The sequence below is a fragment of the Callospermophilus lateralis genome, chromosome 3, assembly GCF_048772815.1.
Source record: "Callospermophilus lateralis isolate mCalLat2 chromosome 3, mCalLat2.hap1, whole genome shotgun sequence".
Lineage (NCBI taxonomy): Eukaryota > Metazoa > Chordata > Mammalia > Rodentia > Sciuridae > Callospermophilus > Callospermophilus lateralis.
Genome location: NC_135307.1, coordinates 193,290,912 through 193,318,899, shown reverse-complemented (window position 1 = coordinate 193,318,899; position 27,988 = coordinate 193,290,912). Strand labels below are relative to the sequence as shown.

At 54.2% G+C, this 27,988-nt stretch overlaps 1 protein-coding gene across 21 annotated transcripts in view; it reads right to left on the bottom strand.

The window, feature by feature from the left end:
• Zmynd8 (zinc finger MYND-type containing 8) overlaps positions 1-27,988 on the bottom strand; it is a 97,821-nt gene that overhangs the window by 17,205 nt on the left and 52,628 nt on the right. For 16 of the 21 annotated variants that reach the window (XM_076852000.2, XM_076852004.2, XM_076851994.2 and 13 more), the window contains 5 exons: positions 24,231-24,712; positions 14,722-14,862; positions 8,079-8,231; positions 5,516-6,019; positions 1,234-1,614 (listed from right to left, as the gene is read on the bottom strand). In XM_076852000.2, the coding sequence (XP_076708115.2) occupies positions 1,234-1,614; positions 5,516-6,019; positions 8,079-8,231; positions 14,722-14,862; positions 24,231-24,712 (1,661 nt within the window). Of the gene's footprint in view, positions 1-1,233; positions 1,615-5,515; positions 6,020-8,078; positions 8,232-14,721; positions 14,863-24,230; positions 24,713-27,988 lie in introns of those variants that run through there. The other 5 variants (XM_076852005.2, XM_076852007.2, XM_076851992.2 and 2 more) reach the window with 2 other exon arrangements.

The following is a 27,988-nucleotide window of genomic DNA, read 5'->3' as shown; positions in this document are numbered from 1 at the left end:
AGCGCCTCGCCTTTGCTGAGGCTGGCTTTGAACTCCCGATCCTCCTGCCTCAGCCTCCCGAGCTGCTGGGATTGCAGGCGTGGGCCACTGCGCCCAGCTCCAACAGTGTTTTAAGCACTAGGTCACTTCAACCGTCCTCCAACTCGACCTCTCCAATTTTCCACTCCTTCCTCTCCGTTCCCCAATCTCAGGGTTACACGGGCCTCCTCTGAGGTCCAGCGACCTTTTTACCTTGCATCCTGCTGCTAATGAGAAGGCCTGCTCACCACGGTGCACTCACTAGGAGACTTTCAATCAGGGGCCCCACCTTCCAGGATCTAGAGGAGGTTCCCCGAGGAACAGATGTACCCCAGCCTCACAAACCTGGGCAAACTGACCCTGGGCAGATCGGCCCTCTGTGTGCCCTGACGTCAGCTGCAGATGGAGCGTCCCGCTTTCTGGTGGGAGTTTCAATACTGCAACTTCATCAAGCAGTTCCTGCCGCTGGCCTATCTCATGGGTGTGGCAAATCCCTGGTTTTCAGAGTAAGCTTTACTGTCAACCTCTTACACCGTACTCTTCCCGAATCAAGGCCAAGGGCTTGGCTCATGTGCCCGTGGAAAGACTATACAAAGGTACGACTTTCTTTGCAGCACTGCTTATGGTAGGAAGGAAAATGGAAGTAACCTAAGCCCACGGGGAAGGAAATGCTTTACATAAACTAGGGAATACTACGCAGCAGTCCAAAAGGAGGAGGCAGGGCCGTATGCTGGGACACAGGCAGACCTCGAAACATGCTGATGGGTGAAAAAAAAAAAGTATGGTACCATTTTTATGTCTTAAAAAGGAAAAAAAAGGGGAAAATAAGTACTTTTATGGTGTCGTGGGGGGGGGTGTAGATACTTGTGTGTACATGCAGAGGAAAGGGTTTTAGGTGACTGATTGTGGCTACCGAGGAAGGAAGGACAATGAAATGGAAGGTGAACGGGACAACACTCAACAAAATTCTATATGAACATCCTGTCCCCTTTCTGAGGAGAAGAGAGGCATGTATCACCTTAAAAAAAAAAAATTTTTTTTTTTAAGTGAAAAGTGAGTTGCAAACCAACTTTAAAAAAAATAACGCCAAATGGAACGTGGGAGGCCCTCAGGACACGATGGCCGGAACACAAACGGGAGGGAAAAAACGGCAATGGTTTGTCCTGTCGGTGTGGCAACGGGAGTGGGCGCCACGCAGAGCAGAGGGGGCTGTACCTTTCACAGCCTGTCTGGTCTGATATCTCGTCCCCTGGGCAGACTGAGGCTGCTGCTGCTGGCTGTGCTGCTGCTGCTGCTGCTGCTGACGCTGCATCTTCTGCATGTGCCACTTTTGGGAGGACGTTTGAAACTTACTTGATGAGTTCCACACGACCCGCTGCACGGCCGGGGCAGTCTCCTTCGGCAAGAGCGGCCTCTGCTTTTTCACCGGGCTTCCTGTGACGGCGGGGGCCGGCGCGGTGACCGTGACGGTGGACGTCGTGCTGGTGGTGGCCGGGACGCCGGCCACGGGGGTTTGGGAGGAGGAGCGGGTGGGCACCGGCGTCTCGGGGGGAGACTGGCTGCCTGAAGTCGTGGACGGCGGCGCTTTACCGACGACTACAGCCAGGGCGTGGAGACAGACAGACAAACAGAGCAGGTTGGACTCCGTTCCGACAGGGACCTGCCTTGGGTTCTGGGCAAAACCAACCAAAGCCAGGGGTGCCCAGGGAGGTCCGCGCCAGGCGCCCACCCAGGAGCAGCAGCTCCACCTTCCATCTCGCCTCCACTGAGCCCGGCTGGCATCGAGACCCAAGCCACGGCCCCTGGGGGTCAGGAGGTGAACACAGCCCCCCACTAGGGAACGAAGCAGTGGGCCACAGAATCCCTGCAAGTGCTTGTCCGAGACAGGACTCCTCCGGAGGGGCAGGCGAAGCCCTTAGCTAGGGATCCCCTAACACCTGCACCCCAAGAACCAGATGGCCTCTCCCCTGCCAAGCACTTAGCAGCACAGAGCCACCCGCCCAGAAAGAAAAGCCCCCTCTGTCTCTTCAATTCCCTCCAGGACAACGTCCCAGGGAGGTGCCGACACTGAAAGGAACTCTGCCCCACGCACGGCCAGAACCTCCCCAGCACAGTCACTCTGCGAGTTTTAGCTCTGGACGTCTGCTGGCCCTGCCGTCTCGTGTCCACGGTACACAGTCCAGGCTCTCCTAGTGTGTGGTGGTCAAGTGTGACGTGTTCACGTCTTTTAAAATGAGTTTCTTTTAATGCTGTCAACAACTACACAGGCAGGACTTGAGAATTACAAACACCGTGCATGTGAAGGCCTGAGGTGGCGCCCGCTGCCCTGCGGTCTTCCTGGAGGAGCGGGGCTGGGGCTTCACCCGGCAGAGCGAGGAGCCCAGGACATGACAGGGCCACCGTGGTAAGGAGACAGCGGGGCAGGAGCGGACGAGGCAGAGGACCCAGAAGCACTGAGAGAGCAGGGAGCTCGTTCAGCCAGGGGGTTGGTCATGGCCACCGAAGTCCCAACCGTGGATTAGGTGGACTTGGCCCCAAGAGGACATCAGGGAACACACTGCAAACATGGGTGCGGGTCAACCGCCCCCGACCTCAGACTCCGTGCTGCCTGGACACCAAACTCCTCAAATGAAACACGAGAGCGTGATGAAGGGAGGACGGTCAGGACGCCGCGGGGTTTAGGGGCCGGGAGAAGGAAGCTGAGCGACAGCAGCTGGCCGACTCGGGGCCGGCCTGGGGCAGCCCTCCCGCTTCCCTGGAGGGCAGCATTCAGCCAGCTGCTGGGCATCAGCCCAAGTGGGGCTGGGCGGGGTCTCTTCCTGCAATGAGGGGTCCCGATCCTTCCCGGGTGACCTACGAGTAACTGGACACAGCCCCTGCCCCTTCCAGGTACACAGGAGGCATTCACCTGGGCTCTACTGAGAGCCGGGCTCCCACCTGCGGAAGCGCCTTCAACGCCTCCCTCTCTGCCAATGACATAATGTGTGTATCGCTGGGCGCTGTGGCCTGCGTGCCCCTGCCAAGGGCAATGCCAAAGGGTCACTCCCTCCTGATTTATAAGAGCAAACACGCAGCTGTGCAGTGGGGCAGCTGCTCTGCAAGGGTCACGCTGCTCTTCCTTTAGGAAAAGGGGTGGGGGGCCCGAAAAGACTCCCGCCTCCAGCTCCCCACGTTATCATTTAGGCAAATTTTAATTTCCAGGGTATTCTGATGATTGGTGGGGAGGAATCTCAAGGAAACTTCACTGGCTAGAAATCTGGAGTATATAATCACCCAAAATTCATCCCAAAAGGGTGAAGCCTTTAAAGGGCCGGCACCCCGGGAGCTGCCCATTTAAATTCCCTGACATGTTCCAGAACTTGCCACCCTGCATGAGCATCCCGGTGGGGAAGGGTGACAGGACTCCTGGGCGCAGCAGGGAGCAGGTCTCTAGGGACTCCCTTTGCTTCTGATCAGAGCGGTTCTGCTCTGAAGGTACCTACTCCACCACAGGCTGCACTCCACGCGGAGGGTGAGTGGGAGTCCCCACGGCACCGTCCCAAACGCCTTTCCCTTCAACTGAGCAGAAGCGAAGGCGCTTGTGGGGACCCTGCTCCACTGCAGAGTCCAAGCCTGAGCCTCGAGACCCGAACCACCACGCAGGTTTTAAGGTCATTCGGTTTTTCCTAATCGCTAAGAGGCTGCCAACTGAACTGGGTTCTAGAATCTTCTGCTCACTCATCCAGCATCTACTCAGGGGCTCCAGGAGAAGTTTCCTGGAGACGTCAGTGTGAGGAAAAGCTCTATTTTTTTTTCAACAACTGGACTGATTTTGAGTTTCTGGAGAGTGTGAGATCTTTTAAGGATCTCTTCCTTTTTTGCTTTCACGGCCAGGAAGCTCAGAGCCCAACTCTAAATGCTAATAGCTCGTACTTTTGCCTAAAACTGTTGCCCAGTTATTCTACCTTCACTTCCCTTTTACACTGACTTCTCTATTTTCTTTCTGTTTCATGGTTATGCATTCTTGTCAATCTGCTGCAAATCCTGTCTGGAAGAGGAAGGGGCATTAAACGAATCAATCAAAAGGCCTGTTCCAGAAAGAACAGAGCAGTATAATGTGCCTCAGGAGTCCTGTACCACCTACACCCAAATCACACTTCCACAATCCCCACGGAACAAATGCTGCTGCCCGTTTTCTCTGCAATAATAAAAAGCAGCCTCTCAGAACTCAACGCATGACATCACTGGTTTTCAGAAGCATCTATGAATCTCTGAGATGGCCAGGGACGGTCGGCCTGACTTCTCTGTGCTGCGTCTCCTTTCCCTCTCCGCTCCTGCACACTTCAGAGACATCCTGTTCTCTCTTCCTGAGCGGCGGGATACCCCCTCTCCCCACTAACAACTGAGACTCCGCAGCAGCAAGATTGTCCACACACATTGAGACCTTGCTTTAAGCCACCAGGCTGGGGAAATTCAAAGGACACAGACTCACATCTTACTCAATGGTTTGGATAAGAAGTTAGCAGCTCTCAGAAGTAAGGCATAGTCAAAAATTAAACCTGGCTACGCTTTAAGTTACCCACAAAGTACATCAGGCTTTATGGCTGTGACCTCTAGTCTGTCCCCAGGCAACATTTCTCCAGGGACCCTTAATTAATTCTTCAGTACCTTCCGTGGGCATGCTGGGCTCCACCCACCACCCATGCGCCAAGCCAGCTGGAAAATGTGCTGACGGCTTTGTCGGGGCAAGAACGCCCTCCAACTCATTCCCAAGCTCCTGCTAGAGGGTTTTCCTGCGGAGACAGGGTGCTCTATGAAGTGTCATGCCCTCCAGGGACACCTAACAGCCAACACCAGAAGGTCCTGTCGCCACCTAGTGGTAGAGGCCAGGATGCTCCTAGACACCCTGCACAGGACAGAGAACTCTGCAGGGCCAACTGTCACTAGTGCCAAGCCGAGCAGCCCTGGGCTCTGGTCAGCTGAATGAACAGGACGACATCAGATCAGGTGGCATGTCACCAGACGCTGCCCCTTCAGTTTCTAGGTCCTCGAAAGGCTCTCGGGCACTCGGGTACCACGTACCAAACAGTTGCACATTCTCCTAAGAAAATGTACCTGGTAATGCCTGAGTGGCACGAGGGACAGACAGGAAGCTGGACTAAGGAGGACCTTTGACTGAATGCTCGCAGGCACCTGAGCCTGGTCAGAGGTCGACATGTCAAGAAACACTTCAGGGACATGAGTGAGCCTGTTGGAAAAGCAGTGGCTTAGGCTAAAGAGGACCGTTTTCTAAGTGCTTCCTTGCTGGGCTCCCAATCAATCACGGTGGGCACTGAGCAGGCCAAGGCCAGGGGGCCGACACCTAAGCCCTGGTCCTGTTCTGTCCTCAGCCTGGGAACGTAAGGACGTCCAAGCTTTCCTCGCTGCCCGGTGCTGGGGGACCTGTGGCTTCTGCCAACACAAGGGCCGGGGGCGTTCCAAGCCCAGTGAGAACCTGCAGACGGGCACAAGGACTTACCGTCCTGCTTGGGAGGTGGCTCTTTGGGTTCCTTCTTATTTTTCCGGCCCTCCCGCCCAGGATGGTCGTCTCCCAAGTCTATGACAAGTTCACTCTCTGAATCCGAGTCCAGGCCCAAGTGCACCGTCGGGGAATCCGTCTCATCTTTGCCCTTCAGTTTGTCCTTGGCGGGATGCGGGGACGGCTTCGCTCTCTCGGCAGAGTCCCTCTCGGGCTCGGGGCTGGCCTTCACGGCCACGGGCTCGGCTTTCTCGCCCACTGGAGACGCGCTCTTCGGCTCCTCGGGGACCTCCGCGGGGTTGGCGGGCTTGGGCTTTTTTTTGGCAGCGGGTGGCTCCTTGTCCAGGGCGCTGCCGTCCTTGTCCTCCGCGTCCTCCGGCTCATTCTTGGACTTCTGCTCGTCGTCACTGAGGTACTCACTGTCGCTGCTCTCCGACTTCTCGGAGTCCTCCGAGTCGCTGTGCTCCACGGCCGTGTACACGTCCTCCGAGATTTCATTGATGCCTAAATTCAAAAGAGAAAACCCAGCCTGTGGCGCAGTCGCGAAAAGCAGGACCAGGAAATGCAGATGGTCCCCATGCCAAAGGCTGGAGTGACAAAAACCACACTCCAATCGCATCACACTGGCCTGGGGGACGGGAGTAAATGGAAGCAGCGGCTGGATACAAGTGACCAGCGGGAGCCGGGTCTGCAAAGGCCTCGGGCCTTAGCCTTCAGAGGTGACCTGGGACCTCCCGACACATGATTAAACAGGAGCGAGCTAAGTCCGCATCACTGGTAAGAGAGGGAGAGGGTAGAGGGACAGAGGGACAAGCCACTGCAACCAGCCGACCTGCAGGTTAAAAGTAGAGGCTCAGGGCTGGGGTCACAGCTCAGTGGTGGAGCGCTCGCCTCGCACATGCAGGGCCCTGGGTTCAATCCTCAGCACCACATAAACATAAATAAATAAAACAAAACGTACTGTGTCCACCTGCAACTAAAAAAACATATTAAAAAAACAAACAGAGGCTCAGAGGATCACCTGTCCTAACACAAAGACGACCAGGAGACAAAGCAGAAGGCGGATCCCGGGCTCAGACTCGTCACCAGCCTCCTCCCGGGTGCTTCCAAAGCCTCTGTGCCCTTCACACCCTTTGTCCAGGTCTCCAGAAGTAAGCCAAGGCCCGAGCCCACCCGGCCGCGGGCACCTTCACTGGGGACTACCGTGCGGGCGGCACCCGTCTTGTCTGGGTTTTGCTTTTTCTAACTTAGGATTTGGTGCCCGACTCACCAAGACGGCGGGCAGAGTCAGCCAAGGGCAGAGGACTCGCCTACTTTGGGACACAGGCCTGTGGCCAAGCAGCCATGGGGGAGGGGAGGGGGCTCTTCAGGTGACAGCGTAACCAGCAGGCCCCGGGACAGAGTGGACTGCTCACTGTTCTTCCACTCACAGGGGCCAAGATGGACCTGCATGTGCCCATGTCCACGGAAAGAGAAGAACAGGGGTCAGGGGTGTGGCTCAGCGGGTACAGTGCTCGCCTTGCATGCATAAGGCCGGGGTTCAATCCCCAGCCCCACCAAAAAAAAAAGGGGGGGGGCACAAAACAGCAGGTGCTCCAACAGGGGAGCAGCCCCTCCCAGCAGCAGTTCTGCTCAGCCCCCAATGCGCTTCCTGCAATGCCCGAGTGTGGCCAGGCCACAGGTAAAAAACACTAGGCCCAAAAATTAAGATCAGAAAGAAAACCCAATCGACTCTTTGGACTGCCTTCACTCAGGAGCAACGGCCTCTTGAATCGTCTTGACCTGGACACACCAAGAGAGACCCACAAGAGGACAAGAGCCATGGGGAGCCTATGACCAGGAGGTTGGCAGATCTCTAGGAAACACTCCTGCCTCCACCAGGGCCTGGCGTGGAGAACACCCAGGCGTGGTTTGGTTTTTAGATCTCAGGTTTGTGCTAGTGTAGCTGATGGCTGGACGCAAGAAAGACAAGCTAGACCACACATGTGGTAAGTACTAGGCGCCAGAATCAAAATGGGGACAATTTACATCCTGCTCCCAGTGTCACTGGCTGTGTGACCTTGAACAAGTGATGTGCCTCTCTGAGCCTCGGTTTCCTCATCTGAAAAATGAGACTGAGAATAGTAGCAATCTCCCAGAGTGATGGATGCACTGTGCTGAGCACAGGGCAGGATGTACCAGAGGCACTCAGTCAACAGGAATGGAGGGCTTTACAAAGCTGTGTGGGAGGACCCCAGAGGGATTAAGTGACCGGCCCACCTGCGGGGACAGGTTCCTATAGACCCACTCAGGAGAGATGTGAGACATGGGTGGGGCAGGGGCAGAGGAGAACTCAGCACCGTGAGTCCTCAAGGCTGTCTTCAGCAAGGATCAACTAAATAATTAACTAGCAGGTCCAGGACACTTTGCCATGAGTGGAAAGACATTTTAGTTCCACCGGTGGTTCAAGGTCAGAACAGCCGCTAAGAGCAGACAGGACTGGACCCTCTCCGGTCCAGGTGGATGTCATCGTTACAAACAATCAGAAACATTATTAGGAACAGCAAGCCAGCAGAAGCCATACCTAACTGTGCTTTGCAGCTCTCTATGGTCTTGTCGAGATTCAGTTGGAACCTGCTGCGGATCTGCCGCTTGGGGGAGATGAGGGGCGCCGGGGTGGACTGCTGCTGCACGGACTCGCTCAGCTCCTTCAGGTCCATCTCGGCTTTGCTGCGATCTGGAAGACACCACCGCACCTTCCTAAGCCCAGGCGCGGGGCCCGAGCGGTACTCACCACCGAGCTCCCCCCGCACCGGCAACATGGAGGCTGGGGTGACGGCCAGCGAGCTCCCGCAGCAGGTGGACTCCCACGGGCGGCTTTCAGGTGTAAGCTGGAGGGTTCCAGGCAGAGAGTCTGTGGGACCGGAGACCCTCCAAAGCCGGAGGAGCTCGGTCTCACAATCAGCAGGGAGAGAGCACCCGGCAGCCAACACGGCTCCAGACTCCCCAAGCCCAGTGAGGGGGGCTTCCACCAAATGAGGCTCGGGCTCCTGGAGACACCTGGGGCTGGGACCCTGGCTGCCTACCATCCACAGAGGCTGCCTTGGTCATTCCTGGTCTACCCAATCTGGGGGTCAAACTAGAAAAGGAAAACAGGGGAGAGGAGGTCTTCCGGCTGTGGCTCCCTTCACCGACAGCCTCCGCGGTCTCTCAGGTAAGAACAGAAGTTCCTCATCATGACTCCCAGGCAAAGCCCTCTGCGATGACATCCCCTAACCCAAGTCCCCTCCGTCACTCCACCAAGGGCTCTTTGTATGACCAAACGGGCCAATGAGCCCATGTTGATGAACTTGCTCTCCCATCCCAAAGCAAGGTAAGAGGAAGAGAACTACGGTGGCCACAAAGGTCCATAAAGCAGTGAGAGATCACGGGGGGGGGGGGGGGGGGGCCCTGTCTTTCCCTTGACCTTATCCTGTGGCGTCCCCTCCAACCCAGCCCAGCCAACCCCAGAACACAGGTCAGAAAGCAGGTGACATCTGATCACCCACCAGAGAGGAGAAGCCACCTCTGAGCCTGTTCCTAGCCACTCCACTCATCTCCTGGACTTCCCTTCACTCCCCTGCTGACCCCGCACCCAAGGCAACCTATTCCCTGGCCTGTTAAGCCCCAGGAGAGCATCCCAGAGCTTGCAAAGCTCCCGCTGGCTTTTCTCCCTCTGTTTTGGCATGAGCCAAAGCCCTTCACCTTCAACCAGTGAGGGCACTCTCCAGCACCGCACGTGGAGAAACCAGTTCCTTCAGTGACCAGGAGGAGCGAAGTCCCCAAAGCCCCCACCCAACAGAAGCAACAAACTGCTCCAACGACCTTCTTCCCACCCAGGTTAACTGGGAAGGGCTCTTTCCTCCAAACGTGCAAGATTCTGGAAGTAAGTGCTCAAAGCTAGCCAAGACGCTGCCGCTATGATTCCAGAACAGCACCCTCAAAAGTCCAGGTGTGCACTGTGTGTTCACGGCCCCTCGGAAGGCTGCTCAGAGAGTCCCTCGAGGGAGGAGGAGGCCTGGGAGGGAAGAGCTAGAAACTCACCTGTACCTGCCTCCATCTGCAGCTTACAAAGAGCATCGATAGTGAAACAGCAGCAGAGCGCGCCAACCCCGCGGCGAACCGAGGCTCCCGTGGAGTGCAAAACACCCCGTGCCTCTGCCTCAGGCGCTTTACAGTTAACGGGGTTAAAAACAAACACGAAGAAACAAACGCAAAAATAAAAAATATACACGTCCTGACCTACGGCATCCGTATGAAACCCTGACTTACAGTCTGGGAGAGCTGGGGAAACCCCCAGGTGACTCCCAGGGGCAGCTGGGGCTGAGACCCTGGTGTAAGACCACTTCGGTGAGTAAAGAAATCCCACATGGACTTCACCCCAGCAGCTGCACCGCCTCGTGGGGCTCATCAGAGACAGCCCTCACCTGAGCCCTCGACCTGTGTGTGCGCGTGTGTGCGCGTGCACGCCTGTGAGAGACGCGGCCCTTCAAGTTGACCCTAGGAACACTCACCTGTTGCACATTCACAGGAAGAACACAACCAAAGGAAAGCACCCTCTTTGACAAAATAAGCGGGTTCTCGCCTCGATCAACGGCCACTATGTCCGTTCTTGTTCAGAACAAGCCACCAGGGGCTGCGACTGAAGCTCGGGGCCAGAGCACTTGCCCAGCACATGTGAGGCCCTGGGTTCAAGCCTCAGCACCACATAGAAAGAATTTAAAACATAAAATAAAATAAAGAGAATGGGTCCGTCTGCAACTAAAAAGAATGAACCACCAGCCAGGCACGGTGGCACACACCTGTAATTCCAGTGACTCGTGAGGCTGAGGCAGGAGGCTCAAGTGTTCAAAGTCAGCCTCGGCAACTCAGTGAGGCCCTGTCTCTAAATAAAACATAAAAAGAGCTGGGGATGTGGCTCAGTGGGTGAGTGCTCCTGGGGTCAACCCCCAGTGTGGGGGCTGGGTTCAGGCCCGGGACCTTCGGGGCGTTAGCATTGTGCAGTCAGCAGCATTTGGGGCTCTGTCTCGTCCACAGGGAGAAGGAACACTGCCCTGTGCCTCTGGCTCCTGGTGGCTTATCAGGACTTCTCCCACCCCTGCCCTTCTATTTCGGGACCATCTTCAGAATTCACTGTGCTGCCAGGATTTTGAACTTCTCAGTTGATATGAAGACAGCTCAGCCTATAAATGGAAGCCAGGGATTTAAAAAAAAAATACCCATGCTAGAGAAAGCCGCGCGGCCTTACGCTTCTGCAGGGAGCACAACCCCTTTAGAGGTCAACTTGGCCATCCCTCTCAAAATGTCAACTGCACAGGGCCTCTACCTCCACTCCACCTCCAGGAGTTCACCCTACGGCCACTGTCCCCCGGGGCCAAAATCAGGATTCACCGTAGCTGTTTTCAATAACCAAGAAATGGACGACAACCGGAGCCAATAAATGAGGTGCCTGGATAAATAGTTTAAAGACAAACAGATCTCCTTTGTTTTAAAGCTGTGGCAAACTATGATGAGTGACTTCCAGGAGCCACAACATGGCGGCTCCTTCAAGGAGACAGTTCATTAGACCAGAGTCCCTGGCAGAAGTCCCTCTCAACCGAAGCCCAGCAGAGGGCTTCCCAGCCCACTCGCTGTAAGGAAGCGGGAGAACATCTGGGCGGCCCAGGCCCGGCTCACACCACGCTCTTAAGGAATGGCTGGCTTCCAAGGGACTGCCCTGCACAGGGACAAAGGTGGCCCCTGTCAATGACAGCAGAAGGACAGCAGCAAGGCTCCAGGCCAGACAGCGCTCCACTGCTCCCTCAGCACCTTCAACAGAGCGCCTGGGCACACTGCGGCCACCACAGGAGCACTGGCCTGCTGGCCCTTCGCCTCTGACCAGGGGCTCTAGAAGGAGGCGAGAATCCAGCACCGTGTTCTCGGCAGATTTCAGGTTTCGGTGTGTGATTTATGCTGCCATTAAGTCACAGAAGGGGCCTGAAACAAGCCAGCGGGACTCGGCTTCTGTCTGAAGGAGGAGAGCAAGTGAGGGCAGCTGGCCGGCGGGCGGGAGCCGCTCCCACAGGAACCGTGACTCACTGAGCCCGACCACGAAGCCAGCTGCCAGCCCAGGGGCCGGGTTTTGTATTTTGGGTGGCTGTATTTGGCTCTCCACGTAGAGTTTTATGATTTTCTTTTAATGCAGATGAGCCAGTTTTTATTTTAATTTGGGGCAGTGGGGGGAATGGGGAGGGGACCCAGGGACACACTACCACTGGGCTGCATCTCCACAGCCATTTTACAAATTTTGAGCCAGGGTCTCATTAAGATGCTTAGGGCCTTGCTAAGTTGCTGAGGCTGGTCTCAAACTTGGGATCCTCCTGCCTCGGCCTCCCCAGGCACTGGGATTACAGGTGGGCACCACTGCACTCAGTTCCAACAGCCAAGACTTTAAATCTGGGAGGGTACATGCTCATACAGGGAATTCTGATCTTTAATTCCAAACACAGACGCGATGGGCAGCAGCCTCCTCCTTTGTCCCCCACGTTATCACTGCCCACAGGGAACCTTCACCTAGCCCTGACCCCTGGGCTGACCTACCCAAGAGGCACAGTAGACTCCAGGGCGAGGAGCCTAGCACAGCCCTGACCCACAGCCCTGCAGCTCGGGGTTCTCAGCTCCAGCTTTCCAGACAGGCCGGAGCCGGAAGGCCTGGTCCCACCCAAATCCTGTGTGACTGTGCACAGGTGACTTTGCTTCTCTGTGCCTCCCTTGCCCTTCCACAGAATGGGGCTGTCTTCCCTACCTAAAAGGCTGTGCTGCTTGTTTATTTTAAAAAGTCATTTTAACCCACAGAGAGCAGAGTTCATTTTGGAGGAAACCCAGCTCTGTCTGAAGAGAGGCACAGACGTACAAACCCCCAGGGCAAGTCCTTGTCCCCAAGTGCTCCCTCCTGGTCTGCAGCCCAACCCTCCTCCACCCCAACCCCGGGCTGCTTCCATCACTGTGATCTTGTCTTTTCCAGTGTTCTGTCTGTCTGTCTGTCTGTCTGTTTTTGTTTGGGGGGTTTTCAATGGAATTCTGTTTTGTGAGACTGTCACCATCCGTCTGTCTCTGGCGCTCTGTTTTGCTCCTGTCTGGCGAAGGCCGTCACAGAGACAGGCGTGACGAAGCCCACGCAGCTCGCGCTCAGCCCCAGGCAGGGCTGGAACCCCTCAGCGCTGCCCTGGCTGGACTTCAGGACCCAGCGATCCTCCCCCATGAGGGACCTGAGATCCCACCCAGGCACCGCCCAGCTCACAGGCCTTCATCCTGCTGGGAAGGCGGCAAAACTGCCCAGTGTGTCCGAAGCTGGGGGCCTCCAGGGAGGCAGGAGGAGCCCTGGCCTGCACCACTGCCCACCCACCAGACACGCCCCAGGAAGGGTCCTGCACTCCCACGTACGTGCATCAAGCCACTGAGAGACCCACAGTGTCACCAGGATGCCTGCCGGTCACCTCATTTAGGGAAGGAGCGATCCTGGCCGCACGGGACTGGCAGGGAGGAATGCAGGGAGCAGGCCTCACCCAGCCCGGCGGCTCGGGTGTGCAGGAGGGAGGAGGCGTGGGAAAGGAGGCCACCGTTCTGGGGACTGTAGGAAACAGTCCATGTTCCCAAGGCAGCAGTGGGTTCCCTTTGGTTCAGTCACTCTGAATCCGAACCCCCAGCTCCACCCTGAGTGCCCTGTTCCACCTGGGCTGCGGGGACAGGCCACCCAGCACGCAGGAGACCCAGGCTCCAAGGACAGACAGCTGGGCTCCAGCTGGGCTGCGGGGGGCCGCTGGGCACCCAGGGAGCTGTCCAGACCTGGCGTCTCCCAGCTCCAGCGGCACTGCACGCCCCCAGCCCTGCCTGTCCATCTAGATGGCCGGCACTCACTTCCCGCAGAGCTGGCCTCAGAGTGCCTGCCGCTAAATGCCCTCTGCCCTCCCCACCTGGGGGCCGACAAGCATCTTAAACAGACTCCAAGGGGAGCTCTTGGCCCACAGCTCTGCCGCTGGCCAGGGATCGGCCCAGTTACCGTGTGGTCCAGGATTCCACGCCATGAGGGTCCTGGGCACCGCAGGAGACTCAGCGGCACTGGGGACAAGCAAATGTCCCAAACATGGCCCCATGTGGGGTGGAGACACAACTGACCAGACAAATGACTGATCAACAGAGAGTTGTCCTTCTGACACCTCAGGTGGGCACAGGCCCCTCCACCTCAGGGTCTGCAAGACCTCAATGGACTCCCCTCCTGCCCCTGCCCACGGGATGCAGCCGCCCCGGCCTCCGGCCACTCCTACAGCACAGGGAGTGGGTCCTCACCCACCACCTCCAGAACCTCTTCTTTCCCCTAGAATGTTCTTCCTCCGGTTATCGGCACGGCTGGCTCTTCCTCCTAGGTGTTTACGGAGGCGTGAACCCTCTTGCCCCCCTCCCTTGAGTACCCTCCCTGGGCCTGAAGCTTTGATAGAGCCGGGTCCCTAGCTGACGGGCTAACCTCTCCCAGCCACCATACTCCCAATACTAGCGCTCAACAGAAGCGGGAGTCATGACAGAAAGGCTCAAAGCGACTTCGCACTTGGCTGTTTGGCATTACTAGTGCAAACTTGTAACACTTTGGCCTGACAGTTCTTTTTTCTCCTAACACAGTATTTTTTAAATAACCAACTAAAACCCAATGGATTAAAAAATAGTAATTCAAGGGATGAAAATCGATATCAGAAAGTTAAAGGGAACAGTGTATCAGAGTACACTGGGCGCAGGAAAGTTAACACTGGCTCATGGAACTTCTTTCGGCCACATGTATGCATTCACATATCAGTGAACTGGCTTATAGGCTTAAGGAGAAACAGGCTTCTGAACACTGCCCTGAGGCCCTTCAAGACAAGAACAGCTGCACCTGGGTGTGGTGTTGCACGCCTGTTATTCCAGTGACTCAGGAGGCTGAGGCCCGAGGACTGCAAGTTCAAGGCCAGCCTCAGTAACTCGGTGAGGCCATGCCAAAAACAAAACAAAGTTAAAGGAGGGCTGGGGGCATGACTCACCTCACCTTCACCCACTGCACCTTTTTAATTATCTGCACAGAGAAAAGAGTTCAAAGGTTCAAGAACCACACATAGAAAAGGACATTACAATTGCCAAGTCACAGTTGTCACAGAAAGACTCTGCCAGAGGTGCCAACTGACCCAGGTTAAGGTTCAGGATGCTTCCGGTGGTGGACGTCTTGTCCGTTTTCGTCATGATGGGCGCAGACGCTTGCGGGGAGAAAGGCTTCGGGCTGCCGGACAGACTCCCTGCCTGTCCCGTCTTCATGGAGGCTGGTGAGGCTGAAAAGGTATGGCACTGTTAGAAGATGGACTTACACACCGACAGGAGCGCTCGCAGGCACAGGTGGGGGGGGGGGGGGGACAGATGGGCGCGTGTTCCATTCTGGCCAGCTGGAAGGAGAGGGCGGGGCTGGCTGGTGGCTGATTTCCAGTGTCACCTGACGCTACTAAACCGTTAAAGCCACCAGGAAGGTGGCCTCCCCAGTCCTCTGTTAAACACAAAGCTCTAAGACAAATCGGCTAAGCTGCCCACGAAATTGGTTTGGCCCATCCACGGGTGTAAATCTCAAAATAAACATCAGTGAACTGCGGCAGCCCCCACGAGGTCCAGATGTGGAGATCAGGAGCCAGGCTGGAAAATGGCATGGCCTCTGCGGGGGCGGGGGGACAGGGGCCACTCACACAGCCCACACCTACTGGGGAGCAACCAGCCCCGGGGAGATCTGCGGCGACTGGTCCGGGGTTCCCAGGCTGCAGGAAGCCCTGCTCAGGACCAGACGGAGGGAGGGAGGGAGCCGTTGGTGATTCTCCCCTCCTTCTGTGTTTGGAACTTCAACAGGGGGCGAAAATGGTCCTGCAGCCTGCGGCTTTGAACCTCTAACTACCTGCCCTCCACCTGCTGCCCCGCGCCTCCCTTCGCTGGGCAAGAGAGGAGGAGGACAGAAACCAAATGCTTCTTTTAATAAAACAAGGCACCAACAAGAGCCCCCCCAGACCCTGCCCGCTGGCCCTGGCCACTCGACTGTATTGGGACTGAACCGTCGGGCCTGCTGGGCCCCTCTAAACCAGCTGGGTCTAAAGCCGTGACCCACGACAAACGGCCAGTCCTCAGACAGGCAAGAAACCTCGACTCTGAGGTGACCTGGTCTACCGATGGCAAAGGGAGCAGGAATGAGGCTCCCAGGGACTTCAAAAGCGCTCGTCCCCTGGGGCAGAGGTGGGCCTCTGCCCCCTCATTTTCCTAACACAGATGTGCAGAAAAGGGACCCCACGGGCTCGCTCTGCACACCAGCTCCGAGGCTCGGTGTCCATCAGCCAAGCTCGGCCTGGCACCTGTCGACTTTCTCTTCATGTAATTTGGCGGGAAAGACTGGGGGGGCCTGGAGTAAGCAGGGGTCGGGAGGCAGACATTGCAGTTCCAATCCCAGCCCAGCTGCTGGCCTGCTGTGTGGCCTTGGGCAGGTGGCCCCCCAGCCCCCAACCTGGCAGCAGCAGAGGGGGACGCTCAGAGCTTGATCGAGGGGAGGAGGAAAGCTACACCTCCTGGGGCCACTGTGGGGAGTGAGTCCAGCAACTGCCCGTCCCCCGAGCCTCACCTGGAACCTACCAAGTGCTTGACCCTTGCTTGCTGTTGGGCACTTGTTTTCTATGTCCTCACTGACCTCGAAGGCTTCGGTTTCATCATTGAACCCGTGACTCTCAGCCAGAAGTGAATGCACCCCCTACCCGCATGACCCCCCCAGGACGGACTGGCAATGCGCAGGGGAGCGGGGCTGCTGCTGGTATCTACTAGGGAGAGACCCAGGACACGGCTAAATGTCCCATGACACCCCACAGCCAAGAACTACCTGGCCCCCAATGCCACATGGAAATCCTCGTCTCCCTAGAAGCGGGGGCAGGGCTGAGGGCTAGATGGGCCCATCCACTCGGGCTTAGCGCTCAATTAACGGGAGAAATCGTCTTGAGAATTAGATTTTAAAAATATTCAAATATTCTACTGTGAGGACTGGCAGACTGGCCCAGCCGTGGCACAGAGCAGTCCTTCAACTGGGGGCGTTGCTGCCACTGTCACCGTCATTACCACGGGACACAAAGAAACAAGATGAACACAAGGCATTTTAAGGAAACATGACCAGTAAGATCTTTACTATGAATTTTTAAATAATCATTCCTGTATGTCGTACCTCTGTGCAGACGAGATCTGTGGTAGCTAAAAAGATCCAGATAACGAATTCCCTGTGCAGATGGAGGATCAGAGCTTCTCTAATTCCTATCAACTATGATTCAGGAACTGCTTGGGAACTGACAAGGAGACCTAATCCTGAGGGACAGCAGAGCCACTGAGCACACAGAACCCAACACGGAGAGTCCCCTGCTTACAGGGTCAAGTTCAAGTGAAGAGCAGGCGACTGCAGCCAACAGGGCTCTAGCAGGACAGTCCTACCTGAGATCCTGCTGTGGGTTTTAGCAACTCACAGGGTGAAGTCATTTTTTTAACTGTTATACACATGCATGTGTATTAAAAATGATAATTGGAAGCTTTTAACTCTACGGATGCTTCTTTTGATAACCTTTAAATATTAGGATTGAAGAAACGGCCATAACACATGGCTGTGGCAAGAATGAGGTGGGTCTGGACAGGAGAGGGCCCACTCACCCCCCCCCCCCCAGGGGCCTAGGACTGCAAAGCTTCACGGATTCGGGAAGGAATGCAGCTTGGGGTCATCTAGCAACCCACAGATCCCATCTGGGCAGAACTCTATCTCCTTAAGAAAGAGACCTCCCACGCCACCTCCAAATGCACCTGCCCGCCCCCAGTCTATGCAATGTCCTGTACTGACCTGTCCTCCTCCTAGCAGTTAATGCCATGACCATCCCCTGTGAGCTCAAGTCTAACACCCTCCTCCAGTGCAATTCCTTGAGCGCCCTCAGGCCTCCAACAACCTGACTCTTCACCGGGGTCTGTGCACCCCACTTCGCCCCGCCTCTACGTGACCCCCACTCCTGCTGTCCTGTCTCCACACACGCTGCACAGGGAGGCCGGGGGTGTGGGGCTCCCCTTCTGTGTCACACGCAGTCCGAAAACACACGTCCAACACAGGGCCCTGACCTGAAAACCCAAAACGCTCCAGAACTGGACCTTTCTTTCTTGGTGCCAGGATGGGATCCAGGACTTTGTGTCCACCACTGAGCCTCCCCTGCCAGCCCTGGCTCGGAGCTCTGCGAGCCCCCACGACAGCAGGAGAGCAGAATTCCACACCCGACCTCAGGAAGCCGAGCGAGCGACACCGTGGCACCAAAAATACTGCATCAATTACGTCCAGTCCTTGACCCCAGGGGGCTCCAGCCACACCTGGGAGGGGCAGCAGTTCCCACCTCCAGCCACACACCTGCCCACACACTGGCTGCTGGTCCCCCAACGTCACCTCAGAGCTCTCCCTCGCTGGCCCATCGAAGGTGACATCGGTTTACAGCTCCTTGTGGCTGTGGGAATGTCAGAGCAGTTCCTCCAGGCTACCGGACCCCCAGGTCACAGCCCAACCGTCCTGAGTACCTACTACGTTCACCCAAGAATGAGGACTCCGCTTCTCCTCTCCTTACAGTGGTCATGACAAGCAACAAAGACACGATAAAGACAACCAAATATGACGTTCTCATACAGACACATCAGTGGAGTCCATCTTCATAGGATGCCCTGCTACAAATAAGGCTGGGTGACCAGTGACACAAAGACAGGGCCAGGGGTGCAGCCACGTGGGAGGGCACTTGTTGGGCATGCACAAGGCCCTGGGTTCCAGGAAAGAAAAGGGGAGGGGAAGGGAGAGGAGGGGAGGGGAGGGGAGGACACAGCATATTGACATGATGACAAAGGAAGATGTCAAGTTGAAGGAAGCACTTGGGTCTCTTCCAAAGTAGGCGGAATATTGTATACTCAGGAAAAAGACACAAAACTAAAAGTTAAAATTAAAATATTGAAGAACTTCAAACACTCATATCATCAATGCTAAGGTCCAAAAGACTAACATGACATATATTAAATCCAAGGTTCTTAACAGGGACTGGAGGGGTAACTTTGCCCCTGGGGACATCTGGCAATAAATGTGTGCAGGCATTTTTGCCTGTTGCAATCCCGTGACGTGAGTGCTCCTGGCATCTCAGGGGAAGAGACCAGGGACACTGCTGGACATTCTGCAGTGCACAGGAGAGACCCCACAACAGACTTGTCCAGCCCAATTGTCAAGAGAGCCGGGGTTGAGAAACACTGCTTTAAATCATTCTAGACGTTTCCAAATGTCCTTTTGCAAAAGCAAAAGGACATTTGGAAACGTTCATTTCAATTAAACTTTGAAACAGACACCAATCCTTTTAGGAAGCCATAAATCTTGCCCAAAGGAAGAACTAACTGCCTTTGAAGTCACAAATAATTTAATCAGATTTTACACTTTGATGTACAATTCACGAGTGTGGGCTAAAACACATCATCTATTATCTCCATTTACAAAACCCTGGCCTGAGCTAAGTGCTATTCTGACTCCATGAAACATAGGAGTCTTAGAATTAAATTAGAAAAATGTGCCCCTCGTTCTCTCCCACACACCCGGCACTGGGGCGGGCGGGCGTGGGTAGAGGACTTAATGATTCATGCTAAATGTGCAGAACTCACAAAACTTGAAAACAACTTATATGTTCAAGGGGCTGCACCTTGCACAAGCTCAGGTGCCTCGGGACAGGTGAGTCGAGCAGCAGACTGACACCACAGGGTCTAGGGTGGGCTAAGAGGTGTTGGGCAAATGCTGTTTTTAAGGGTTATTTACTAACACAGAAACACACCTGGAGGATTAAGATGCCAGGTGCAGTAGCATGTACCTGTGTCACGGCTACTTGGGAGGCTGAGGCAGGAAGATCCCATGTATTCAGAAGTTCAAGGCCAGCCTGGTCAACACAGCAAGACCCCATCTCAATAATGAAAGAAAGTGAGGCTCAAAATTACAACAACAAAAATATCCTACACGGTTTACACCAGACATGGAAACCAGGGGGTCCACGAACTAAAGCAGTTCACAAACACGTTCGATTCAGGAGAGAGAAATTTTTAGAAAATTTGAAACAGTGGGTAAAAATTGGGGTAGACTGCAATTGAAAAACCATTTACAGATGCTCTTGAAATATCACCAACCTGGCAATTCGAAGCCTGCTGAGCTCCCTTAGCCAGAACCAGCTGCAAGACAAGGTCCCAGTAGCTCGCTCCACGTTTTGAGAGCTACAGGTCAGTCAAGACCCATTAGTGAGCTATAAGCATCTCCTTTACAATTTAAAAAAAAAACACAGACATTAGCGGTGCATCCCCTTATCAGAAGAATGAGCACGTGTGGCAGTGTTACCAAATGTGCACACAGGCAGACGTGTGCAAAGGTCGGGACAGCTGTGTCTTGCGGCTTTCCTCACCACAGTCTCCACCACGTCTGACCTATGCATCTCCATAGCAGCCCGGTCCTTGGGGGACTATTTCAAGTTTTCAGTTTAATAGTGTGACCTATAAACCTACCCCCCAAAAGGCCCTAAAATAACATCGGAGGGCTGACTATGGGAGGTGGGATCGTTAGTGACTTTAGTTCTTGTAATTAACAATTATCTTACAACAAAGAAGTATTGATGTCACCATGAGATGAGAACATAGAACCGCGTTCCCCGCTCCCTGACTGGTACCCCACAGTGGAGCTATGACACCGAAGGACCATTAGCCCCGAGAGGGGCGAGAGCAGGCCCCAGGGTGCTCCCCTAATTCACTTTAATGTCTTGCACAGGGATCCTGAAAGCCAATATTGGTGAAGGCCTCAATTCTGGCCAGGAGGCCTACAGAAATGAGGAACCAGAAAAACCACTGAGAATGAGAAACACTTTGGCCGTCCAGCCTGCGGGACTCCAGGAACCCGTGAGCTAACGGCTTCCCGCTGACCAAAGAGCTTCTCAGAGAGCAAATCCAGCCCGGAGAAGGAGGGCCCATGTCTGCGCCTCTAATCCTCCAAACAAAAGGGAGATTTCCAAAGTCTCTTAGAAATTTTATAGAATAACTTATTCCAATTTGCGGCTTTGTGCTGCGACTTGCGTATTTTGTCACTGTCATAAACTACTTATATGGTTTTCCTATTCTATGACATGACGGGTCTTCTCTTTAAAGCAGGATTTTGGATAAGCCACAGCTTTGTCTCCATTGTGTCGCGTGGGGGCCATTAATAGCTCCTGCTCCCTGTTAAAAAAAAAAAAAAAAAAAATGCTCCTGTCACTGGGACAGCAGAGGGCAGCAGGCTGCCGTGGAAGGAAGCAGGCTCTGTGCCTCCCCTGAGCTCTGCAGGGCCCTCGATGGCACCCATGAAACGAGGACTCCGGCCCAGAGTTGCCCTAACTGGCTCAGTCAGTAGAAGTGGTTGTCAAAGTTGGGCCATGGGCGGAATCTGACATGCCACCTGTTCCATGTAGCCTGCAAACTACGGGGATTTGATATATAAAGCATGCAAGTCACACGAAATTCAAATTCCAGTGTCCACCAACAAAGTTTTATTAGAACTCACCCACCTCATGTCTACAGCTGCAAAATACATCTTTAAGACCTAAAATATCTACTATTGACCCCTTATAGAAACAGGGGCAATTTGTAAGATTAAAATGACTCTGCCTGGGTGGGGTGGAGCATGCCTATAATCCCAGCTACCCTGGAGGCTGAGGCAGGAGGATTGCAAGACCAAGGATTGCTCTGAGGTGCAACCCCTGCCTGGCATGCATAAGGCCCTGCATTCGATCCCAATGCCACCAAAAAAACACAACAACAACATTCTAAGTGTCATCCCTGTTTCCTACACTATTGGGCTCAGGATGAGCCAAGTCCCGAGCACATATTGAGCAAGAGAGTTATAATTTAGGAAAGAAACTCTGAAGTTTAAAGGGAATCTACTGGCTTCTCACCCAAAAACCCAAAGGATGAGGAATTCTGTCACAAAGTCTAAGGCCATTTATCCCTCTCCTTTGCCGCTCCAGAAGGAAGACAGAGGCTACATTAAACACATTAGATGTGTTCTAATGGTACAAACTGTATTTTCTTGACATGTGGCCCAGGAGAACTAGTGGCCGTTTACACACCAGCATTTTTTATTTTACTGTAGCAACTTATGTATTAACATCAGTGAACTTCATGGCATTAAGGGAAAAAAAACAAGAAGCCATTTAAAAACAGGGGCTTACACATTTCACTTTGCATAGGCCAAAGCTGAGTTGCAGATCCAACACCCAACAATGGAACAAAGCTCCACAGAAAGTGACGGGGACCCGCAGCAGAGCCACCAAAACTGAAATCCCACCTTCTCAAGCTCTCTATGAAAACTAACAGGCCGAGGGTCCGGGGGATCCACACCATGCATGTTCTGTGAACCTTGCTTCCACAGAACCATGCATGGAATTAAAGTAAGATTTTAAGGACCTCTGGTCAGAAACAAGGGGACAAAAGGAAAGACCTTCTGACACTGTCCACACAAGCTATGTGGCTCCAGGGACAACACCCTACAGCTGCACTGCGAGTCCGGGGGAACCCCAGGGTACACGGCAGAGCTGCAGTCTGTTATAACAAAGACCCTGCAGCCACGCAGCACCAATGCTCTGCCTCCCTGCAGCCACCCAGGGACAGCGCAGTAGAATCGGTGTGAACCTCTGAGTGCACAGCCACCAAGTCCCCACCATTATTTTACCTTTAGGGTCATTAGCAGTCTCCTGAAGAGCGATGGCTGATCCTTCAGGACTCTCTTATCTTTAATGGCTCCACAGTCGTAATATGCTAGTAAGTTCTACTGCTGGGCTCTAGTCTCCTATTGCTTATTACGATTAAAAAAAAAAAAAAAAATCCGGAAGTGAAAATCGTTTTATGGTGCAAGTAGGAAGGCGGGGCGTCGACTGAAGGTGAGCACTTCAGCCCCAAGTCTAAAGCTGCTGCTCCAACTGCACATGTGCTACCCCAGAAAGCACCCCAAGACATCTCACCCTGACATTTAATCAGTGGAGATTTTACTTAAAAATCCACATTTTCCATTTCTCTGAAAGAATATCAAGATCTGAAAGCCCCAAGGCCACATTCTTGCATGGCGGCCACGGGTGAAGTCCCTGAGATGAGGCACATGCCCTGGGTGTCCCCGTCTCCACCATTCTCAATAGCTGGCTAACCAGGAACCATCATGCTGAGTACAGAAGGTTCTCTGGGCCCATATCTCAAAGGCACAGCAACAAAGAACGTGAATACCACAATTCAAGAAAAGTAGCAAAACCACTTCCTCATGAAGGCAATGACGTTCACAGAATATTGAACACGTGACCGAATTCTTTTGGGGAAGAAAGAATTCTTTCAAGCCACCATTACTTTTCTCCCTCTCAGCCAGTGGCCATCCCTGCTGGCATCAGTTCCCTGACCCACGTGGGCAGCAGCACCAGGAGAAGCAGCAGCCAGCACTTGCTGTCTGGGGCACTGTCCTAAGTGCACCCCAACTCCTCTTACTTACAAGACCTCCCTGGCACACCGTTAAGACCCTCACGTTACAGAGGGGAAACCGAGGCACTGAGACCATAAGCACCCTGTCCAAATGCTCCACATGCCCCACACACGTCCCTAACAAGCAATGCAACTGTGAGACAGGGACGCTGAAGGAGCAGGACAACTCCAGGGAGACCTGCAATGGCATTTTCATATCAACTTGATTTATTTTTTGAATGTGGTGCTGAGGGTCGAACCAAATACCTCTCATGTGCTAGGCAAGCGCTCCACACCAAGCCACGACCCCAGCCCCCCAAGGACTTTTTATCTTATGTGTTTCTGTGATATTTGAGCACTGAATGTGAATGTTCTGAAAAGTCAATTATTTAATTAAAATAAAATCCTTAGAGAAGAACAGAGTTATGGGGAGTTTGCTGTGATTAGTCCAAGAGGCAGTGACATTAGAAGTGAACTCTAAAAGGATTTCTGGCCACCTCCAGCCAGGTGCAGGAATGAACTCTAGGAGCCTTTTGGAAACACTAATCTCATTTGTAGGTCCCCCAGAGCAAGGACCCCATCTAATCACTCATTGAAAATCTGCAGGCAGGGAAGCAAAACCCTGCAGTTCCCGCGGAGGCTGTGGGATTCTGGCGCTGGCGCCCAAGGGGGCGGGGAGCCATCGGTGAATGGAGCGTGAACTACAGCGACCTGCAGCAACCATGTTGGGCCATCAGGTGGGAAGCCTGGCATCAGGACTCCCAGTGGGGACCAGCTGGTGGAGAAGCCTGGTCCCCAGCGCCTCCTCCCCAGCTCGCGGCTCCGTTCTAGGCTCCAGTTCCAGCACAGCACCGCAGAGGCGTGACCCTGACCCGCTAGGGCCAAACCCCCAGGACCCCCCCACACACACACCCTGTTCTAGTGAAGCAGCCGCGACCCCGAGGCTCCGCCCACTGGAAGCCGTGCTCCCACCAATCCCCCACCGGCTGCTAGGAGCCCGTCCAGCCCCGCCTCTGGTCTCGGCCTCGGTTCTGCGTTCAAGGCCTTTATTTCGCGGCCAGCCCCTCCCCAACGGCAGCCCTTTCCCTCGCCCACGTGGCCTCGGGTTCCCTGTCCCGCCCGTCCCCCGCCCGGGGCTGACCGGTGCTCTTGTCCAGGAAGTCCATGGACTCCTCGCTGGCGCTGAAGTGGCTGGAGGTGGCCTTCTTGTCGGCGTCCTGCTCCACGTCGGAGCCCGTGTGCACCGAGGAGTTGGTGCTCATGGGCGAGCGCGGCATGTCCGACAGCGAGATGCGGCGGCCGGCGCCCGCGCCCAGCAGGGGCTTGCTCATGAGGATCTTGGGCGAGGCCGTCATGTCGAAGTTGAGCTTGACCTTCTCCTGCTTGTCCGTCTTGGCCGTGCCCGCGCCGGGGTTGGCGGGATCCAGCAGCATCTGGTACTGGCTGTTGGGCGTGTAGGGCGTCCTGAAGGGAGAGTAATTGAAGACCCCGAACTTCCTGCGGATGTTCTCCACGTAGACCTCCATCTCCTGCATGGCGCTGTTGAAGATGCTTTTGGTCTTTTTCACAGAAAAGGGGATTTCTTTAGACATGAGGTAGCAATTATTTATTGGAACCCAGGCCCTGGGAGGGCAAAAGAGAAAGAAAGTTCAAGTCAAATTTAGTGATTTGCAAGGCTTTTTTTTTTTTTTCTTTTTTCTTTCCTGAATACAAACCAAATTAGCCTAGCATGTTTGCCAAGATTCTTAAATACTTATTCTCTTTTTAAATAAATGACTTGGTTTCAATGTTTAATGAATGATCCACTTAACAGGCATGTTCTGGCACAAGGACAGAACACAGAACAGCGAAACTCAGCAAAGATAGTAAAAGGCTCGACAGTCTTGTCATTTTAATCCATTAAAAACACACACACACACACACACACACACAAAATAAATCCCCTCTGGTTTTTAGCTGGTAGAGAATTAAAGAAAAAGAAAAAAAAAAGTTACTGCATTCCTCCAAAGTACCACCAAAAAGGGTATTCCCCAGATCTCCCTCAACTGCACATGGACACAAACAGCTTTCTTATTGCTATTCTAAAAGGGACTAGGACTTCGGAAACCCATTCCTAGAAGGAGGTTCATGTTTGTGAATGTGAGATAATTCACAAGGGAAAATCACTGCAAAGCAGCCTCCAAGCCTTCGGGTGGGAAACCTCCAGTCCCATCTTCCCAGCATCCATGCCCCAGCGCCCAGCACACTGCACAGACCCCTGAAAGCAAGGGGGGAAAGAAGAAAAAAACTGTGGCTGCTTCACAGAACCAGCGAGCCGCGTGGCTGCAGGAGGGGGCTGGCACACCTGAACAGACACCGTGGGTGATGGCACACCGGGAGTCAGAACACAGCCTGCAGCACTTTTGATGGCCCAGCTCAAGAGGTTGTAACTGCTAAGTGGTGGGAATAAGGTCTTCCAGGGCGTCCCTCTGGGTTTCACAGACAGGAGCCCAATCCAGGTATAAACCAAGGAGAAGCCAAGTGGGTGTCGGGAACGGATGCCTGCCCTGCTCCGGGGAGAAGCGGCACCCACTATCTGCGGGACACCTACTCCCTGCCGCGCAGAGCAGCGGGAGCAGGACCTGGACCAAGAGTCCCCGCCTTCTCATGCTTTGAAAAGAAGCAAAACTGTGGGCTTCTAGCAGTACCTCTCCCCTCGCCCACAGTCCACCCTGAAGTCCTGTGCTTTAAGAGGAAGTAAGGCCATCAGTGGGGGTGGGATGGAGCACACAGGTGCCTTATTGCCACTCCTGGCTTCTGACAATAGCGGCTGGTGACGGAAACCAAAAGTGAAAAACCCTAGAATGTGCAGCTGTTCTCTGAGTGTCAGAAATGACCAGCCACCTTCCTGCTGAGGCCCGAAGCCTTACCTCCCTAGGACCGGGGAGGCTAGGAGGAGACAAAGGCCTCTCGCCAGTCGCCCACAGGCTGGACAGGGCGGATCTGATAGGAGGTGAGGTCCCCAAGGCCTCCCCAGTGGAGCAGACACAGTGGCCCTGAGCCAAGGGCCAGGCACCCACCAGGGACTCCTGAGCCTGCAGCCACATCTTGTGACCCTGTTTCTGCCCAGACTTTTGCGTGCTTCAAGTACATAACTGTCTCCTCCCAAGTTCCTAGGTGCCTTCAAAGGGGCTTTGGGAAAGTGCTTCTTTCCCTCAAAACGAGCCTAGAAAATATTTAAGGGAAATTAGATCTGCTTTACTATATGAAGTCTCTGGGAGAGGACCTGTCATGAGAGGTCCCGAGTCACCCCGGGCAAAGCACTGACCTTGCTGCCCCCCCCCCCCCGTGTTCTTATCAGTAGAACAGATAAAAGCAACTTACAAAAACAAAAATATAACACCCCCAACCCCTGCAAAAAAAAAAAAAACTTAAAATAGTCCCTAGTGCACAGGCAGTACTCAATTAATGTTAGCTTAAAAAGAAATTCTGAGCCAGGCACACACCTGTAACCCCAGCTGGGCTCGGGAGGCTGAGGCAGGAGGATCACAAGTTCAAAGCCAGCCTCAGCAATTTAGAGGTGCTAAGCAACTCAGTGAGACCCTGTCTCTAATAAAATACAAAATAGGACTAGGGATGTGGCTCAGTGTCAAGTACCACTAAATTCAATCCCCAGTAACTCCCAAAAGACAGGAAAAAAAAATCTGCAAGTATTTAATAAAATAGTTCTTTTTTCATTGTTGTTGTCGTCTAGTCTTTTTTTTTTTTTTTTTTTTTTTAACAGATCCTGATATGTTACCCAGGCTGACCTTGAACTCTTAGGTTCAAGACAGCCTCCAGCTTTGCCAAGTAGCTGGTATGACAGGCCAGCCTCACCCTCCCAACCCAGTTCCTAAGTTTTTAACTTGGCTGTGCATGTGCAGGTCTACCATAAAACTTAAAAAAAAAAAAAAAAAAACCACAAGCAAATTCTTCTAGAAGACAAAAGGCACGCAAGGAACACGCCTGGAGTCGCGCAGGAGGCCCCCAGGCCCACGCCAGCACTCACTAAGCTGACAGGAGCTGGCGCTGACTTCTCCCTCCGCCGACCTACTTCACTTGGACGTGGTCAGGCTTATGTTTTGGCTCCTCCACCCCAACGTGAGCTCCAGGAGCAAGGGACAGTAGGTTGGCCTCTGGTGCACCTCTGAACTCTCTGAGAAGGGACAGTGCATTGGCCTCTAGTGCACCTCTGAGCTCCCCAAGCAGGGGACAGTGCATTGGCCTCTGTGCCAACGAGCCTGGACTCTGGGTCCTGCTGGGTTCCACCAGAGCAGCTGTCCGTGAGCCTGCCCCCCTGCCTGCCTCTGGGGAGGCAGCAACCCTTCCTGGAAAGAGGGACTCCCCTGGGGAGAACCTCCCCCGCAGGCATGGGCAGAAAGGTGGCTGTCGGGACCCAGGATGCCGGTCATTTCTGACACTCGGAGACAGCTGGACATTTTAGGGTTTTTCTGTCACTGCAGCACTGTGGACGGTCTTTACCAAACCCCCTGCCTGGGCCCCCCTCACCCAAGTTAAAACCAACAGGGCAACACGGTCACTCTGCGGGGGTAGAGGGTACTAGAGACGCTCAGAGGGGCAGTCTCACCACCTAACACAAAGAGCCTGGCTCCCGGCGGCTCCTGGCGAGCTGCGGGGACAGCCTCTGCCCACCGGGGAGCAAAGCCCACACTCTTCCTTCTAGCAACCTAAGCCACTCTCAGCGGATGGCTGTCAAGGGAAGGACCAGAGGTCTCTGCAGGATGGTCCCAGAAGAGGGAGCTGGATGATCGACTCAGCTCCTGGTGCACTTGGTGGGTGGGGCAAGCACTGCTATCCCTGTCACCTACATCCCAGTGCACATCCCCACACTGTGCCAGCCTTTAGAACAGGAATCCTAAA